Source organism: Oncorhynchus gorbuscha, linkage group LG26 (assembly GCF_021184085.1).
Source record: "Oncorhynchus gorbuscha isolate QuinsamMale2020 ecotype Even-year linkage group LG26, OgorEven_v1.0, whole genome shotgun sequence".
In the NCBI taxonomy this organism is placed as follows: domain Eukaryota; kingdom Metazoa; phylum Chordata; class Actinopteri; order Salmoniformes; family Salmonidae; genus Oncorhynchus; species Oncorhynchus gorbuscha.
Genome location: NC_060198.1, coordinates 26,211,389 through 26,229,154, shown reverse-complemented (window position 1 = coordinate 26,229,154; position 17,766 = coordinate 26,211,389). Strand labels below are relative to the sequence as shown.

General features: G+C 48.3%; 1 protein-coding gene across 10 annotated transcripts in view; it reads left to right on the top strand.

The window, feature by feature from the left end:
- LOC124015294 (rho GTPase-activating protein 23-like) overlaps window positions 1–14,754 on the top strand; it is a 92,310-nt gene extending 77,556 nt beyond the window's left edge. For 6 of the 10 annotated variants that reach the window (XM_046330446.1, XM_046330443.1, XM_046330444.1 and 3 more), the window contains 17 exons: window positions 5,717–5,872; window positions 6,620–6,734; window positions 6,871–6,910; window positions 7,199–7,336; window positions 7,472–7,780; window positions 7,999–8,060; window positions 8,178–8,296; window positions 8,401–8,519; window positions 8,721–8,873; window positions 9,129–9,207; window positions 9,344–9,417; window positions 9,743–9,832; window positions 10,083–10,208; window positions 10,362–10,403; window positions 10,757–10,850; window positions 12,555–12,586; window positions 12,836–14,754. In XM_046330446.1, the coding sequence (XP_046186402.1) occupies window positions 5,717–5,872; window positions 6,620–6,734; window positions 6,871–6,910; window positions 7,199–7,336; window positions 7,472–7,780; window positions 7,999–8,060; window positions 8,178–8,296; window positions 8,401–8,519; window positions 8,721–8,873; window positions 9,129–9,207; window positions 9,344–9,417; window positions 9,743–9,832; window positions 10,083–10,208; window positions 10,362–10,403; window positions 10,757–10,850; window positions 12,555–12,586; window positions 12,836–14,329 (3,242 nt within the window). In that variant the 3' untranslated portion in view covers window positions 14,330–14,754. Of the gene's footprint in view, window positions 1–5,716; window positions 5,873–6,619; window positions 6,735–6,870; window positions 6,911–7,198; window positions 7,337–7,471; window positions 7,781–7,998; window positions 8,061–8,177; window positions 8,297–8,400; window positions 8,520–8,720; window positions 8,874–9,128; window positions 9,208–9,343; window positions 9,418–9,742; window positions 9,833–10,082; window positions 10,209–10,361; window positions 10,404–10,756; window positions 10,851–11,177; window positions 11,203–12,554; window positions 12,587–12,835 lie in introns of all 10 variants that reach the window. The other 4 variants (XM_046330448.1, XM_046330440.1, XM_046330441.1 and 1 more) reach the window with 4 other exon arrangements.
- The last annotated feature ends 3,012 nt before the right edge of the window (window positions 14,755–17,766 follow it).

Below are 17,766 nucleotides of genomic sequence, written 5' to 3'. Positions count from 1 at the left end.
AAGGCATCTCTCTTTCACCCTCTCTCTGTGTCTCTGTGTGAGCGGGTGAGGTCATGGCGTCTCCTATGGAGAAGGGGAAGTGGTAGTAGGCTATAGGAGTGTGTTGTACTAGTATAGAGCCTTGCTCCATTCTAAGTCCTGTAGTGTGGTGGCTGGGAGCTCCTCTCTCTACTGGCGCTGCTCTGCTGCTGCTGGCTCTGTTAATGATGGCCTTTGTTAAACCCACAGGCAGCGAGAGCGGCTATTTCTGGGCTCGGCTGTAAACAGGCAGATTCCACATCCCAGATTGGGAATGTTTCCGCCTCTTCTCCTACTGCCTCTGTTGGGCTGGCCCTAGCACCCGAGACGAGAAACGGACGGATACGGAGAGAAGAGGAGGTTGTGAGGGAGAGACAGAGGAAAGCAGGTGGAAGGCAGTGAAAGTGGAAGCAGAGATGGAATAGAGGGGAGAATACCTAGGATAGGATAAGTAATCCTTCTCACCCCCCCCCTTTAAGATTTAGATGCACTATTGTAAAGTGACTGTTCTACTGGATGTCATAAGGTGAATGCACCAATTTGTAAGTCGCTCTGGATAAGAGCGTCTGCTAAATGACTTAAATGTAAATGTAATATGTCTGTGGAGAGGTATGGTGAGAGAAGAAACAGACATGGGGGAGAGAGGGATGAGTGTTGCATGAAAAGTTACGTTTTGAGCACCTTGTAACGACACAAGAAAGCATGACATTCCGTTTCAAAAGTTCAAGTCAAGGCTATAGGGGTTGCTTTCGAGTTGAGAGCCAAGTCGTCTTTGAGCCATAGCTTCCATTTGAGACTGAAGATCTGCTGCCCTCTGCTGTTTAGTGAAGGTACTCACAGACAGGCGCAGCAGCCATGGTTATTAGTGAGGCCAGCATTAGGACCTGAAGCTACAAAGGTTAAACATGGGCAAAACCCTACCCTTCCATCCCTAAATGCAAACAATAGTCTGGTCCATAATCCTCTGTGTCAGTCAGAAATTGTGTTGTGGCTGGCTGGTTTCACATCCCCTTGTGTGTGTTTTAGAATGGTTGAGGTGAACGTGGTAGGGTTATCTTGGACAAGGTTGGGTAGGTTACTTTCTAACTGACATCTGCTAGAGTTACTAGTTACCTTTCCAAAATTGTAATCAGTAATGTAACTTTTGGATCACCCAAACTCAGTAACAATCGGATGACTTTTCAGTTACTTTTAGATTACTATTGCAGGATAAATCAACGTTAGAGTTTACATAGCCGATGTCGCACTATGGTGTATGTAGGCTTCTTTTAACCCATCGCTTTGTACTTTAATGTCACGCGTAACAACAGGGAAATGCCTTTCCTGCGAGCTCTAAACCCAACAATGCAGTAATCAATAATTAGTGCGAAAAATAACAGACGGTAGAACAAAAACAAACAAGACATTTTTTCAATAAATAATAAGAATACGAGAAAGTAAGAAGCTGTATACAGGGTCAGTTCCAGGGTCAGTAGCTATATACAGGGTCAGTTCCAGGGTCAGTAGCTATATACAGGGTCAGTTCCAGGGTCAGTAGCTATATACAGGGTCAGTTCCAGGGTCAGTAGCTTTATACAGGGTCAGTTCCAGGGTCAGTAGCTATATACAGGGTCAGTTCCAGGGTCAGTAGCTTTATACAGGGTCAGTTCCAGGGTCAGTAGCTTTATACAGGGTCAGTAGCTTTATACAGAGTCAGTTCCAGGGTCAGTAGCTGTATACAGGGTCAGTTCCAGGGTCAGTAGCTATATACAGGGTCAGTTCCAGGGTCAGTAGCTGTATACAGGGTCAGTTCCAGGGTCAGTAGCTATATACAGGGTCAGTTCCAGGGTCAGTAGCTTTATACAGGGTCAGTTCCAGGGTCAGTAACTATATACAGGGTCAGTTCCAGGGTCAGTAGCTATATACAGGGTCAGTTCCAGGGTCAGTAGCTTTATACAGGGTCAGTTCCAGGGTCAGTAGCTATATACAGGGTCAGTTCCAGGGTCAGTAGCTTTATACAGGGTCAGTTCCAGGGTCAGTACCTATATACAGGGTCAGTTCCAGGGTCAGTAGCTATATACAGGGTCAGTTCCAGGGTCAGTAGCTATATACAGGGTCAGTTCCAGGGTCAGTAACTATATGCAGGGTCAGTTCCAGGGTCAGTAGCTATATAAAGGGTCAGTTCCAGGGTCAGTAGCTATATACAGGGTCAGTTCCAGGGTCAGTAGCTATATACAGGGTCAGTAACAATATACCGGGTCAGTTCCAGGGTCAGTAGCTATATACAGGGTCAGTTCCAGGGTCAGTAACTATATACAGGGTCAGTTCCAGGGTCAGTAACTATATGCAGGGTCAGTTCCAGGGTCAGTAATTATATACAGGGTCAGTAGCTATATACATGGTCAATTCCAGGGTCAGTAACGATATACAGGGTCAATTCCAGGGTCAGTAGCTATATACAGGGTCAGTTCCAGGGTCAGTAACTATATACAGGGTCAGTTCCAGGGTCAGTAGCTATATACAGGGTCAGTTCCAGGGTCAGTAGCTATATACAGGGTCAGTTCCAGGGTCAGTAACTATATACAGGGTCAGTTCCAGGGTCAGTAGCTATATACAGGGTCAGTTCCAGGGTCAGTAATTTTATACAGGGTCAGTAGCTATATACAGGGTCAATTCCAGGGTCAGTAACGATATACAGGGTCAGTTCCAGGGTCAGTAGCTATATATAAAGGGTCAATTCCAGGGTCAGTAGCTATATACAGGGTCAGTTCCAGGGTCAGTAACTATATACAGGGTCAGTTCCAGGGTCAGTAGCTATATACAGGGTCAGTTCCAGGGTCAATTCCAGGGTCAGTAGCTATATACAGGGTCAGTTCCAGGGTCAGTAACTATATACAGGGTCAGTTCCAGGGTCAGTATCTATATACAGGGTCAGTTCCAAGGTCAGTAGCTATATACAGGGTCAGTTCTAGGGTCAGTAACTATATACAGGGTCAGTAGCTATATACAGGGTCAGTTCCAGGGTCAGTAGCTATATACAGGGTCAGTAGCTATATACAGGGTCAGTAGCTATATACAGGGTCAGTTCTAGGGTCAGTAACTATATACAGGGTCAGTAGCTATATACAGGGTCAGTTCCAGGGTCAGTAGCTATATACAGGGTCAGTTCCAGGGTCAGTAGCTATATACAGGGTCAGTAGCTATATACAGGGTCAGTTCCAATACCACATTTACAATGTGCAGGGATACTAGATTGATGGAGGTATATATGTATAGGGGTAAGGTGAGTAGGCATCAGGATACATGATAAACAGTAGCAGCAGCGCAAAGGAAGATTGTATGTACGTGAGTGTGTGTGCGTGTATAAAGTCAGTATAAATGTGTGTGCATGGTATGTGCGTGTTGGAGTGTCAGTGTGTGTGATTGTGTAGACTCCTGTGAGTGTGCATAGTGAGTGCAAAAGTAAAGAAATAAGAAATACAAAGATATACAAGGGTCTATTTAGCAGTCTTATGGCTTGGGAACAGAAGCGGTTCAGGAGCCTGTTGGTGTCAGACTCCGCTTGCCATGCGGAAGCAGAGAGAACAGTCTATGACTTGGGTGGCTGGAGTCTTTCCCGGGCCTTCCTTGCATACCGCCTGATAGGGAACTCAGCCCCAGTGATGTACTGAGCTGTCCGCACCACCCTCTGTAGCGCTATGCTGTTGTCATACCAAGCAATGACGCAGCCCGTCAAGAAGCCGTAGAACATGGATTTGAAGGCCCCGTGCCAACCTTTTTCAAACTCCTGAGTGGGGAAGAGGCGCTGTCTCTTCACGACTGTGCGTGTGTGTGTGGATCATTTTAAGTCCTGAGTGATTTGGATCCCGGGGGACGTGAACCCTCGGAACCTGCTCCTCTACAGCCCCGTCGATGTGGATGGGGGCGTGCTCGGACCCCCATTCCCTGTAGTCCACGATCAGCTCCTTGGTCTTAATGAGGTTGAGGGAGAGGTCGTTGTCCCGGGACCACACTGTCAGGTCACTGACCTCCTCCCTGTAGGCTGTGTCGTCGTCGCCAGTGATCAGGCCTACCACCGTCATGTCGTCATCCCACTGGATGATAGTGTTGGAGCGGTGTGTGGCCTCGCCGTGGTTTGTGTACAGGAAGTGCTGTGTACAGGAGTTGTTTTTGACAGTATGTGGAGCACAATACCACATAGTTTAGAATGGAGGAAGTCCCTCAAAGTGTTATTCCATAGACTGGGATCTGCACTATGCTGCGGTTGCAAGAGTGAATTCTTCACTCGTGGCCGTCCACCGGTCGCAAAAACAATACACGATAGGCAGCTTAAACCTCTTAAATTCAACCATTTATTGGGTTCAAAATGCACAGTCGTCGACAAAAACGACAATCCGTAAGAAAGAAAAAGCCCGAGCAGCAGTGTGAGTCAGTGCGCCATGTATGTAGATGTCAACAATACGTGATATCCGTGTCGCCCGTAGTCTACACCACTGCTGTCGTCCTGACCTCCATGCCTTTGTTCAAGTAGGTTGTGGAATCTTTGGATGCTGACAGCAGTCTCACCATTGGAAGACCGCTTGGACTGTAAGCCTACCAAAGCCTATTCCTGCTCTTTTCCCGCTACCCATCAGACGGTCCCTGACTTGTGGTCAGACTCGCTCAGGTGGAACCAATTTAAACCTGCTCCTTTTTTTTTCAATGCTGATTTCAATGTCTTTGAGGAAACAGAAAGGTGTCAACAACAACAAAAAATCGGCAACATCCTTTATGAATTTAAAAGTTATCTAGTTTTTCAACGGAATCTGGCATCTGATTACAATGTTTTTTGCTGGTAACGTAACGGATTACTGTTCGTTTTTTTTTGTGTAATCAGTTATATGTAACACATTGCATGTAATCCGTTACTCCTCAACCCTGATCTTCGATATATTACTTATGGTTGTTTTATGTATTTCTGTCATTCAACTTTGAAATGACTGCTTTCATTTTGAAAATGCCTAGCAGCTAACCAGTGTAGTGCGCTCACACAAATGAACACACTGAATCACACACCGCCTTACACATTCTTCCCGACCCGCTAGTTGATAAAGAACTGAAACCGAGCGTTATTACATGGTACTCGAAGCCTTTTTCCGTTTCTATTTGAAGAACTGTTCTCATGGAGGCCGCAGGGCGTTGTTTCAATCTCTCTGTATGTCGTTTTACTTTCCACCTTATTAGTTTGTCTATTGTCCGTGTGTGTGTGTGTTTTTGTAATGCAATAGAGCTGTAATATTGCTCATTTACAGATACCTTATTGAAGTTCTAAATTGCATTTCTGCTTTGTTCTTTCCTGACCATTTTCATCCACTTTCTCGTTGAAGATGCTTCATAGAACACATGTTATAATCTGTGTGTACGGTGTTTGTGTGTTAGAAGGACAGAGAAAGTGAGTACATTCCCTTTTGAAAACAGTATCTCTGTCCTTTATGGTCACCCTCTGGTGGTACCTCATCGCTCTCCCTTCCTTCAAATCCTCTCCCCTCCTCCCTCTATCCTTCCCTCTCGTCCTCTCACCCTTGATTCTGCACTCTGCCCTCTTCCCTTTCCTAACCTTCCCTCTACTTCCCTTCCTCCCTTCTTCCTCTCCTGTCTCCCCACCTTTGCCCTTTCCCTTCCCTCTGTCCTTCCCTCTCCTCCTCCCTCTACCCCCCTTCTACCCCCCCCACACACACAGATGAGCCGACGAGCCCCAGCGCTGACCTCCGTGCCCGCCACGTACCCGCCTCCTCCGTGGTGTCCAGCGGCATGAGCTCAGCGCCCGCCATCGTCACCAGCCCCGCCTCCCCCACCTTCACCTTCCCCCTAACCAGGCTCTTCTCACACGACTGCAGTGAGTGTCCCCCTTGAGCCGGACTACCCCGGACCGACCCCCCCTGCATGCAGCCATACCGGAACCCACCCAGCACCCCTCTCTGCGGTGTCTGGTACCATGCGAGCAGACATGCCACCTCCACATCTATGGAGAGAATGGCTTACTGTACACAGCATGCTCCTTTGTCTCTCTGCATGAGTTGATTGACAATTTTTCCATGGCGAAGAGGTCAATTAGCCTCCAGTGAATAGGCCTTGTGTACTTCTTTGTGCCCGGTAAGATGCATGCGCACCCTAAAGCAAATGTAGTCTCTCCTCGGTGGACTAACCGCCTAGGCAGATGCATATGCGTCACTGAAGTGAATGTGGTTACTCTCTACCTTTGGTAGAAAGTGTGTTTTCCTCTGTATAGACTAGAGCATGAAGTCCAGAAAGTCCAGAGGTCCTCGTACACCCAGCTTTAGCCCAGTCTGACAGACAGACTCCCCTTGCACGACAGTAGTGAGCGAAGTGACCTGAGAAGATCTAACCTAACCTGAGTCCATCCTGCCAGCCCACCTCTTCACCCGCTACCTCACCCCAACCACCTCACCCAACCACCCTCCAGCTCTCTGTCAACCGCTCACCCTCGTCTCTTAACCCCACACTCCTTAACCTTCTCTCATCCTCCGACTGCCATTACATCTACATTCTTCTCTTTCCTTCCTTCTTTCCTTCTTTCTCTCTTTATTTCTTTCCCTCAATCGCTCCGTCTCCCACTGAGCAGGCAGTATTAAATCCAGTCGCCGTTCCTCCTATCTTCTAGCCATCACCACGGAACGCTCCAAGTCATGTGACGAGGGACTCAACACCTTCAGGGGAGAGGAGGGCCGCGTCTTCTCGTGAGTAACGGAACACCGGGGGGAGACGTGGGAAAGCGATTTAAGAGGGATTCGTCTGGAGCATATGATCAATTCAATTCGTAGGAAATCTTGCGGAAGTCATTTTAAAACTAACCCTCCGTTTTATTCTCCATAGGAGGCTGCCAAAGAGAGTGAAGAGTTTCTTCACTGATGGGGTGAGTTTTCCCCCTGTTTCACAACAACAGTAGGCTGTACCCTACACGTGACCACACTGCTGATTGCAGAGGACCTGGCAGCTTGGGGAGTGTGTCTGAATCCATCTGGGTTTTTTTTCAGTGTGTTTATCCTAAAAACTTGTTGTGGAGTGGTGTGTAACTTTTGACCCTGTGTGTGTGTGTGTGTGTGTGTGTGTGTGTGTGTGTGTGTGTGTGTGTGTGTGTGTGTGTGTGTGTGTGTGTGTGTGTGTGTGTGTGTGTGTGTGTGTGTGTGTGTGTGTGTGTTAGTCTCTGGACAGTCTGGGGGCAGCGGAGGAGGTGCGCTCCAAACGCCACTCCACCTCAGAGCTGGGCAGCATCAGCTACAGTGACATATGGAGAGAGGGATGGCTGCACTACAAACAGATCCTCACGGAGAAGGGCAAGGTGAGAGAGAGGGAGGAGAAAGCAGGAAAGAACGAGTAGAGGAATAGGACCTGCTGCAGTTTAATGAACCATTTCCTCTCTCTCTCTCTGTGTCCTCTCTGTCTCTCACTCTCTCCGTTCCGTTCTGTGTTGCAGAAGGTGGGCAGCGGCATGCGTCCGTGGAGGCGGGTCTTCTCGGTGTTGCGCTCCCACTCGCTCTTCCTCTACAAGGACAAGCGGGAGGCGGTCCTGCGGGGCGCCACTCTGGGAGGCGATGCCGACGAGGAGCAGCCAATCAGCATCCGGGGCTGCCTGGTGGACATAGCGTACAGCGAGACCAAGCGCAAGCACGCACTGCGTCTGACCACTCAGGACTTTTGTGAGTACCTGCTGCAGGCCGAGGACAGAGAGGACATGCTGGACTGGATCAAGGTCATCAGTGAGAACAGCAAGACGGACAATGAGGTGGGTCAGAGGGCACCACTCTCACCTCTCAACTGACCTCTCAACTCTGACCCTAGAACCCTTTCAACTCTGACCCTAGAACCCTCATATATTATGTCACAGACTGCCTTCTATTTATGTATCTCCTGCAACATTGTTGCACATGTCACCTTTCTTCACTGGTGTTGTTACATTGTAAGCCTGTATTGATGAGGGAGTGGACTGTGTGTTTGTCTCAGGAGCTGGGATTCTCAAGACAGGCTCTGATCAGTAAGAAGCTCAATGACTACAGGAAACAGAGGTGAGGGACACATACCTGTCACTATACAGCAGTAGTGTTTGGTACATCCATCTTGCTTGCCATTGGCTGGTAGAGTCCGTTTGTAACATTCTTCTCTCTGTCTCTCCCTGCCTCCAGTCCAACAGGCAACAAGCCGGACTCCTCGCCCAGGGTGTCCCGTGCCAAGCCGTCCTTCCTGCTGGCCAAGATGGAGAACGCTGCCGGGGCGCCGCGCTCACCCAAACCTGAGGGCAAAGGTCAGAGACAGGAACCAGCCAGCAGTGGTCATTCCAGGTGGATGTTTGCTCGGACTCTGTGTCTGTCTGACTGTCTGACTCGCTGTCCCTCTGTCTGTCCCCAGATGAGAGCAGCCCCCCTAAGTCACCATGGGGGATCAACATCATGAAGAAGTCCAAGAAGTCAGCGCCCAAGGCTTTTGGAGTGCGGCTCGAAGACTGCCAGCCAGCCGCCAACAACAAGGTCAGCCAGAGTCTCTAATCTCATCTTATCATATAGTGTACATGTATCATTCTGTGTGTGTGTATATGCCCTGTTAAAGTATTTACTGAAAATGAATGGCATGTGGACATGTATGGGTCAGTGTGTGTCTACTGTTTACTATGATGTATCTGTGTGCTGGTAAGGTTATGTGGGTCCACTCCTGTCTGTCTGTCCTCCCAGTTCATACCTATGATCGTGGAGATCTGCTGTGGGCTGGTGGAGGAGATGGGTCTGGAGTACACCGGCATCTACAGGGTCCCAGGGAACAACGCAGTGGTGTCCAGCCTTCAGGACCAGCTCAACAAGGGGTCGGACATCAACCCTGCAGAGGAGGTGAGCAGAGCAGGAACCCAGTCGCACGGGCACACACACACACACACACAACCTAACGTACAGTAAGCAATAGGCTCAGTACACAGTGACTGGGTTAGATAGACACAGTATATCTAGTCATCTGTGGGATGGTGTTAAACAGCATCAGTGGGGTATACAAGTGTTCAGCATAGGGAAAGGATGATATGAACATCAACGATTCGATCCAACCCTGTCTCTAAAGACCCCCCCCCCCCTGTTCTTACCGCTTCACAGAAATGGCAGGACCTGAACGTGATCAGCAGCTTGCTCAAGTCTTTCTTCAGGAAACTTCCGGAGCCCCTCTTCACTGACGGTGAGTCCCCGTTTTGGTAGAAGAACCGTCAGTAAAGGCAGGAATCAGCTCACATTCATCCTCCTTTTTAATGTTTTTTAATGTTAGTTTTTATTTCAATGTACTGCAACTATTCATATTACTCTCGTCCTCACAGATAAGTACAATGACTTCATCGACGCTAACCGGATGGAGGATGCCGGGGACCGGCTAAAGACTATGAAAAAACTGGTATGTTGTCTGAGCGTGTTCCTCTATTGGCATATCCGATGTCGTCTTTCCCTGGAAGGATGATATGTTCAAGGGCTAGCAGATTACACAGGATACTCAGAGGTGTTGACATATTTCTCTCTCTCTCTCGCTCTCTCTCTCTCTCTCTCGCTCTCGCTCTCTCTCTCTCTCTCTCTCTCTCTCTCTCTCTCTCTCGCTCTCTCGCTCTCTCTCTCTCTCTCTCTCTCTCGCTCTCTCGCTCTCTCTCTCTCTCTCGCGCTCTCTCTCTCTCTCTCTCGCTCTCGCTCTCGCTCTCGCGCTCTCTCTCGCTCTCTCTCTCTCTTAGATCCGTGACTTACCGGACCATTACTACCACACTCTCAAGTTCCTGGTTGGCCATCTGAAGACGGTAGCCGACCACTGTGAGAAAAACAAGGTCCGGACACTGCTATGGTGGTGCTCTAACGTGAACGGGTTACTATTGGCTGCGCGTCCCAAATGGCACCCTATTCCCTATATAGTGGCCGACTTTTGTCCCGCACCCAGTGGCACTTTATTCCCTATGTAAAGTGCCCGACTTTTCACGGTGTTACTGTTCGGGTGTGTTAACACGTGGTCGCCACAGCAACGCGTTATTGTTAAGGAAGACTGTTTTTTGAGGAGATGTGTTGTTTCTGTGCGTGTAGATGGAACCTCGTAACTTGGCCCTGGTGTTCGGGCCCACGCTGGTGCGGACGTCTGAAGACAACATGACAGACATGGTGACTCACATGCCTGACCGCTACAAGATAGTCGAGACGCTCATCCAACACGTGAGTGACCCTCTCATCCCAACCAATGACAAACCTGTTCACTGGCTTCATGTTAACGCTCCTCCAGTGAGCTGGCGCTACCCTGTCGGGAATATCTTCTCACAGATCTCCTCTTTCTCTCTGTCTCCTCTCGCACTCTGTTTCCTCCCACAGTATCTCTGGTTTTTCAGTGAGGACCTGGACAAGGATGAGAAGGTACAGTGGGACTTACCCTGCAAACTGTGGAGACTATGTGTTGTTCAGTTCACACGGTCATGTTGGAGCTCACTGTGTAATCTGCTCCAGTAACCAGCCCAAATAGAATCCTGCAAGTCAGGGGATGTGATATGATACAGTATATCTGATCTATGTGTCATTGCCTGCGTCTCATATTGCACCCTATTCCCTTCGTGGTGCACTACTTCTTACCAGAGCCCCATGGGCCGGGGAAGAATAGCGCATTATATGGAGAAACGGTTGCCATTTGGGACAAAGTCACCGATTCTGATGCAGGACTTAAATCCAGTGTTAATGTGTTGTTTATGACACGATGCCCTTCTCCCCTTCAGACTCCAGTAGACACGAAGGACCTGGTGCCTGCCCCCAATATCGACCACTTGCTCTCCAACATTGGCAAGACCGCTCTGCTAGGGGAGGCGTCAGGTAAGGGCCCGCCCACCACTGCCCAAATGCACCAGTCACAACCTGCCCTGAGCTACAGACAGCCTGTGCAGACCAATCACGGTTCACACTGTGGCCAAACTGGCCAATCGGCGACTGGCAATAATTATTGACAGCCACACAGTTGAACCAATCCCATGCAACCAGGAAATAGGCATGACATACATTTGAAATGATTTGCCCTTGCCGAGTTTCTCTCCTTCCTGATTTGATCACTAGACTGTGCTTCTTTCCTCTCACCTGGTTTTCTTTTCTTCTTTATTACTCATCCTTCACTGTCTCTTCTACATCGCTGCATCCCTCTCTTAGCTGAGCCTGTGGAGCAGCCACTGCGGTAGGATGGGACTTCCCCTGCCAATTCCTGTGTGTGTGTGTGTGTGTGCGTGCGTGCGTGCGTGCGTGCGTGTGTGTGTGCGTGTGCGAGCGTGAGAAATGGTGAGTTTTGGTGTGATGGTGTTTGTTAGTGAAAGATGGGTGGGTGTGGTGGGTGTGTTTGGTATGTGTCACCATCTTCAGAGGAAGTTGCTCTCGGCTCCCTTTGTGTCAGCTTGACTAAGGCAGGAGGTGTGTGTGAGGATGACCCTACACTTTGTGTACTCTGTCACTGAGAGAGAAAGCCCCTCTACAGTGGTCTGTCCATCTGTCTGTCCTGTCTGCCTCACCTGCTCCACTCATTCTCTATGGGCCCTCTCATGTGTTACTCTGGGTGTGTGTGTGTGTGTGTGTGTGTGTGTGTGTGTGTGTGTGTGTGTGTGTGTGTGTGTGTGTGTGTGTGTGTGTGTGTGTGTGTGTGTGTGTGTGTGTGTGTGTGTGTGTGTGTGTGTGTGTGTGTGGTATAGTAGACAAAGAATAGAAAAAAGTAAACAAACAAAAGATTTGACCAACTGGGGACATTTTCTTAGTACCGACAAGGTCAAATGCTATTTCCATGGGGTTAAGGTTAGGGTTAGGAGCTAGGGTTACGGTAAGGTTTTCAGGTTAGGGTTAGGGAAAATAGGATTTAGAATGGGACTGAATTGTGTCTTCCCACAAGGTTAGTTATGTGAGTGTGAGCGTGTGAGTGACAGAGAGTGTGTGTGTGAGAGCGAGGGAGTGTGTGCGAGGTGGTGTGACTAAGTGTGTTGTGATTGACAAACCCTTTACTCAACCTTGTATTCTGCCTTCCCTCCTCCCCGACGCTTCCTTCACCGGTTGATGTCATCAGTGTTTGCCGTGATGTCATCAGTGTGTGCTGCGATTCCTTAATGCTGTTGTTTATCCCCACCCTCGCCCCTCTCTCCAACAACCCTGGTCACATACCAGTCAGTATGATCAACTCCATGACAATCGGTGGTTTGTGAGGACACGTTGTCCTGTGTGTTAATGGTGTGTGACCAGTGTCTGTATGGTTCTGTTCCCCAGGGGAAGGTGACGGGTAGAAGGTAGGCACAGAGGATGCACAACTCTCTACTAATTGGATTGGTGTTACATTAGAGCAGTCATATTTCCTGTGTTATAACAGTGTCGAAATAGTGTGTTTTAAAAGCTCTAGCTAGCTAGATAACAGAAAGGTTTATTGTCTTCTGAAGCGGCAGCTCTGTGCCCCCCCATCGCTGCCATTCACGCTCCTCCTCCCCTCCCATGTAACACAGACCAGCTTTACAGTGTACCTTTCTCCTCTGATCCTCTCTCTTTGTCCTCTCTTAGACTCAACCAACAGTGACTCAGCTAAATCTAAGGTAAGGTCTCGTATAGCCAACTATGCTGTTCTATACTTGTTATTGAACTTCTGGCCACTCAACGTCTGGTCACACATATAGCAGAAGCTGGGGACAGTTTCACAGACGTAAAACAATCTTCTTCACGACCATAAAAATACTTTCAAAGAGCTGAAGCAAGTCACAAAATGTAGCTTCACACTATCTAGTTATGGTTGAGGTTGTGTAAATCGTCCCACCTTTGACCTATGTGACTTTGTTTTGCCTCAGGGGTCGTGGGGGTCAAAGCGAGACCTCACTGCCAAGGACTTTCTGACCCTGTCCATCATGTCCGCCGTCACCGGACGCAAGCGCAGGAATCGCCACAACGGCCGCCTCGTGGGCAGCAGCACAGACGACGACTCGGAGCACGAGCCAATCAAAGCCAGCCACCTGGGGGTGGAGGAGGGAGAAGAGGCGGGGTTGGTGGTGGCAGGAGCAGACACCGCCCCACGAGCAGAGGGAGAGGAGGAGGAGGAAGATGATGAGGAGGAGGAAGAAGAAGAAGAGTCTGTAGTAGAGAGAGTGAGAGTGCAGGTGGAGGTAAAGGAGGGGGTAGTTCCCAGCATGCCGTTCGGTGGTGAGAAAGAGAAAGCAGGGCAGACGGTGATGCTCCTCCCTGAGGAAGAGGCGGTGACGTCGGAGGTGAAGGGCAGGGCGTGGCGGGGGCCAGAGGACGCTCGTTCTATCGTCTCCGGTTACTCCACCCTCTCCACACTGGGGCGGAGCCTGGCATCTGAGGGACGGTGCGATGAAGCTGACGACGAGCGCAGCGAGCTGGTGAGCGAGACGGACAATGAGAGCGGATTCGCCTCGCGCTCCCTTACCCAGGAGAGACCTGAGAAACACCCCCCTGCATCCATTACACCCACACTCACACCCCCTATGCCCACACAGCCCCCCATACAACCCCCCACAGCAGGACAACGAAGCTTCCTCTACACACACTACAAACCCCACCCTGTCTCCGCCACACCCCAGCACACCACCCCCACCCCCTCCACACACACTCAGGATCCTGGGGAGAGGAGCGAGGGTGGGGCGCGATCCACCACCCCCTCCTCCTCCTCCTTCTCGTCGTCCTCCACCACCCACAGACTGCACACCCGGCCCTCCTTCAACTCCCACAAGCTGATCCAATGTGACACGCTGGCCAGGAAGAAGCTAAAGGACAGAGGGAAGACCAAGGCTCGTTCTCTGGACCTGCTGGACCTCCCTGGGCCTTCAGGAGAGGAGGAGGGAGCTGGGGCACCAGGGGCCCAGAGGGACCGATCCAGGACCAACCCTTCCACAGGGAGCAGCCAGGAGAGCCTACGTCCACCCCGGCCCAAAGAAGCCCTGCCACCCAGCGAGGCTGCCTCTTTCACCCCCAGCGGGACAGGGCAGGGTCAAGGGCGAGGGTCTCTGGCTGACCAGGTGCGTGCGCGCCTGCTGGGCTCGGCTGATGACCTGCGTATCGTGGGGCTGAGGAAGCCACTCTCCCCGGAGACAAGGAGGAAGAGACGGGCCTGGAGAAGACACACTGTGGTGGTCTCACCTACCGAGACCGGCGACAAGAGGCCTGCGCTAGCCACCAACATGTTCCCCATGTCGCCGGCCACTTCCAAACCACAGGAGTCACCCCTCGACCCCCAGGAGCTTGACCCAAGACATCCTCTTCCCCTGGGCCAGAATCCCGCCGCCACACGCCGAGCACCAGCCTCCAGGTTCCATCAGTACCTGTAACTATGGACAGAGACTGATAGGCCTGTAAATTACAAGGCCTCTGGCCTCCCTCTCAAAGTCTCCCTCCCCTGAGCTGCTGAGCCAGGGTCTACTGTCTCAGAGGGTCAGATAGTGCTGACCGACCCCAGGTCAGTTGCATGACGGCAGTGAGTAGTGGACAGCAGAGCCACAGACAGACACAAGGGATCTTATGACAGGTCTGATAACAGTTTTCGGCCTCCAGTCTACTCACGCTCCCTTTTCATTTGTTTCAGCTCCGTTTGCATGGCAAAGGGAATTCCAGTATTTGCCAAAGCTTTTTTTGTGTGGTTTAAATAAAAAATAAAATAATGCTAAACTGCAATGGGACATTAGACAGACAGACAGACAGACAGACAGACAGACAGACAGACAGACAGACAGACAGACAGACAGACAGACAGACAGACAGACAGACAGACAGACAGACAGACAGACAGACAGACAGACAGACAGACAGACAGACAGACAGACAGACAGACAGACAGACAGACAGACAGACAGACAGACAGACAGACAGACAGACAGACAGACAGACAGACAGACAGACAGACAGACAGACAGACAGACAGACAGACAGATTGTTGATGTTAATGCCAAGAACTCGCCCTCATGCAGGCAGCAGACACTGTGTTGCTGAATACTCGGATCCTTCCTGTCCTCTCTGTTGCTTCCTGTCTGACACAGGAAGTGGGCTGTACTCTCCCAGTGCACAGGGAAAAGCATGCCAAACCAAGCCTGCCCAGGGTTCCTCACAGAGTAACACTTTCAACAGGGCTGTGGGCTCTCTCTCTGTCTTTCTCACAAACACACACACACTAGCTGAGAGATCAGCAAGTACACTATAAGAAGAGTACAGGCAGTATTAGAATGTGAGTTTTGAGGGAGAACTCTGTCTAACCTTTGGCCCCAGCACTGACTTCTATATCAGTCTTCCTTAATATTCTGTTACTGTGACGACCACAGAACAACTGACTCTAACACTCCTCTAGTTGCCAACACACATAAATGACATAACTCTCTCACAGACACATGCTCACACAGCAGTAGTGGTCTGTAACCCAGATGTTTGTCTGTCTGTACATATGTGTGTTTGCCTGACAATACCCGCGAGTATGTTTGAGTGTGCAGGTGTTTGTGTGTTGAACTATTTTGTAACATTTGTACAAAGCCTTGTTAAGTTAATCTTGTAAATATATATATATTATTACATTATTATTATTATAATTTCTTTTGTTGTTGTTTCTTTTTTATGGTTTACATAAGTGCACACAGGTGCACCATCATTTCCTTCAAGATGTTACTTGAAATGTTCCCCTTAATATATTGTTTTTTGTTTTATATACAGTGTATATTATATATATTTTTTGGTATGAAAAGGAATAAGTACTTTTATTGTGATTTGACTTCTCGCATCCTAAACGCATCCTACTAAAGAAGCATCCTAAACCTGACTTAATTCCCGTTCCTTGTTTCCTCATAGACGGCCTTTCTCTGTGACTCACAGTGCTATGCAGAAATACTTTCTCTCTCTCGTTTAGCAAAGATAGAATAACTCATCCCACATGCAAATTCTCCAGTCAAAATCCCTAGGCCGGGCCGTTAAAATGCCTCCCCATTTCATGGCTGGATAACATCCATTTCCGCATTTGAAGAAAGAAACGTACTCTCCCCTTGCTGACACTACTATCTACGTTATCTATTTTGCAGCAAGCAGGGCTTTATCTACTTAAATCAGAATCATGTTTGTAAGCAACTCAGCTCTCTTATCAAAGAACGGTCACATACTGTACTCTCGCATCAACGTTATCATAACTGTCTTTTCAATTGGATGAAGTATTAGTTGGTAATCATTTGCTTGACCAAACCTGCATATGTACCAGAGGAAACATTTGCTTTCATCTGATAGGTGACATAGAAAGCGCAAAATATCGACAACATGCCGTTAAAACGTCAAGGATTATAAATGCAACCTGCATGGATACACAAAGTTACGTTTGGTATACGTCTGTCAATTATATTTGATTTGTTATATTATCAGGAATCGTTTTAGTGTGACACCACCTGCACATGATTTTTCATGTCACATATTACATTTCCATAAGTTTAGACTCACTCAAGTGAATGACCACTGTGAGTGGGGTGCTTCAGAATTCCTGGATACAAATGACTGATTGCAGAAATGTGGTTACCATAAGTAGGCATTTTGGGGTCTGCTGTGTTTCTAGATTTGCATGCCATTCTCTTGGCCATGGTCCAAGATGAGTTTCCATTTCCCAAATACTCTTTATTAACTGTTCCTCAACCAATGTCATATGGGACTTATTCTTCGGGTTTGCCTGACAAGATTTTTGTCATCATTAAATGTAATTGACTTTTTGTTAGTCTTGTCTTACCTCAAGAGTTGCCCTACAAGTGCCTGATTTCTGGGGTGTTTTTGTTCTGCAGTGAGTGCCATGGTCAGTCCTCATCTCCCCCATTAACCCTCATTATTCCAGACTCTCAAAGCCAAAAGCTTCAACCTTCACATCTAGTTATAAGCCAGACTGAATCCATGATCTTGTCGTTGCTGTGCTTACATCTTAGCCGCTGACCCAGAGACGTGTTTAAGAGCAGCCTCTCTGGGAGGCCATTAAGAGCAACACTGTGTCTGGCCAAGGACTTGTCTATGCAGTCTGTTTGCATCTAACAAGCACTAACAAACAGCAGAATACCTGACGCTGCAAAGGCGAGGGAAAGTATATTGCTCTCACCTGCTTTTCTCGTACACAGGGGTTATTTCATGTGGACAGTGTTTTCTATGGTATACATAACAAGCTCTAAGTAAGGGTAATCAATACCTAAAACATGGGAATATAGTACCAACTCATTTGCATTAGATTTTGTTTGGTGAACTAACTGTATAAATGTCATCTGTAGGAGACATACAGCTGAGCGTAACAGAGCTGATCCAAACTGCTCATGCCTTCATCGAAAAGATCAATACAAAAATTGTGGAACATTCTGACAACACTCAATGTGTGTTTAGGTGTCCGTCATATCTCATGTTTGTTATTATGTCTGATAATATTTTGTACATATTGTCTTGATGTGTAACATATTGTATTGTGTAAAGTACATTTTGAATTGCTTTGAGTAAACAATCTTATATAAGAAAATGGACTGACTAAAGGTTATCCACCTGGAACCATTTTATTTGATGGCTTTTTTTCCTTCAAAAGCAAGGTTATATGATGTAAATAAACAGAATTACGTTTTAAAAATATAATTTCTTTCAGTTGCTTGAAAGTTTTGTGAATGTTTAATGTCAATAGTATTCTGTTGTCAATGCTGACATGCTTCATTCTAGGCAAACGTTTCAGATATGTCATTGAAATGGGGTAGGATGTCAATCCACATTAACAAAATTCATTCACAGG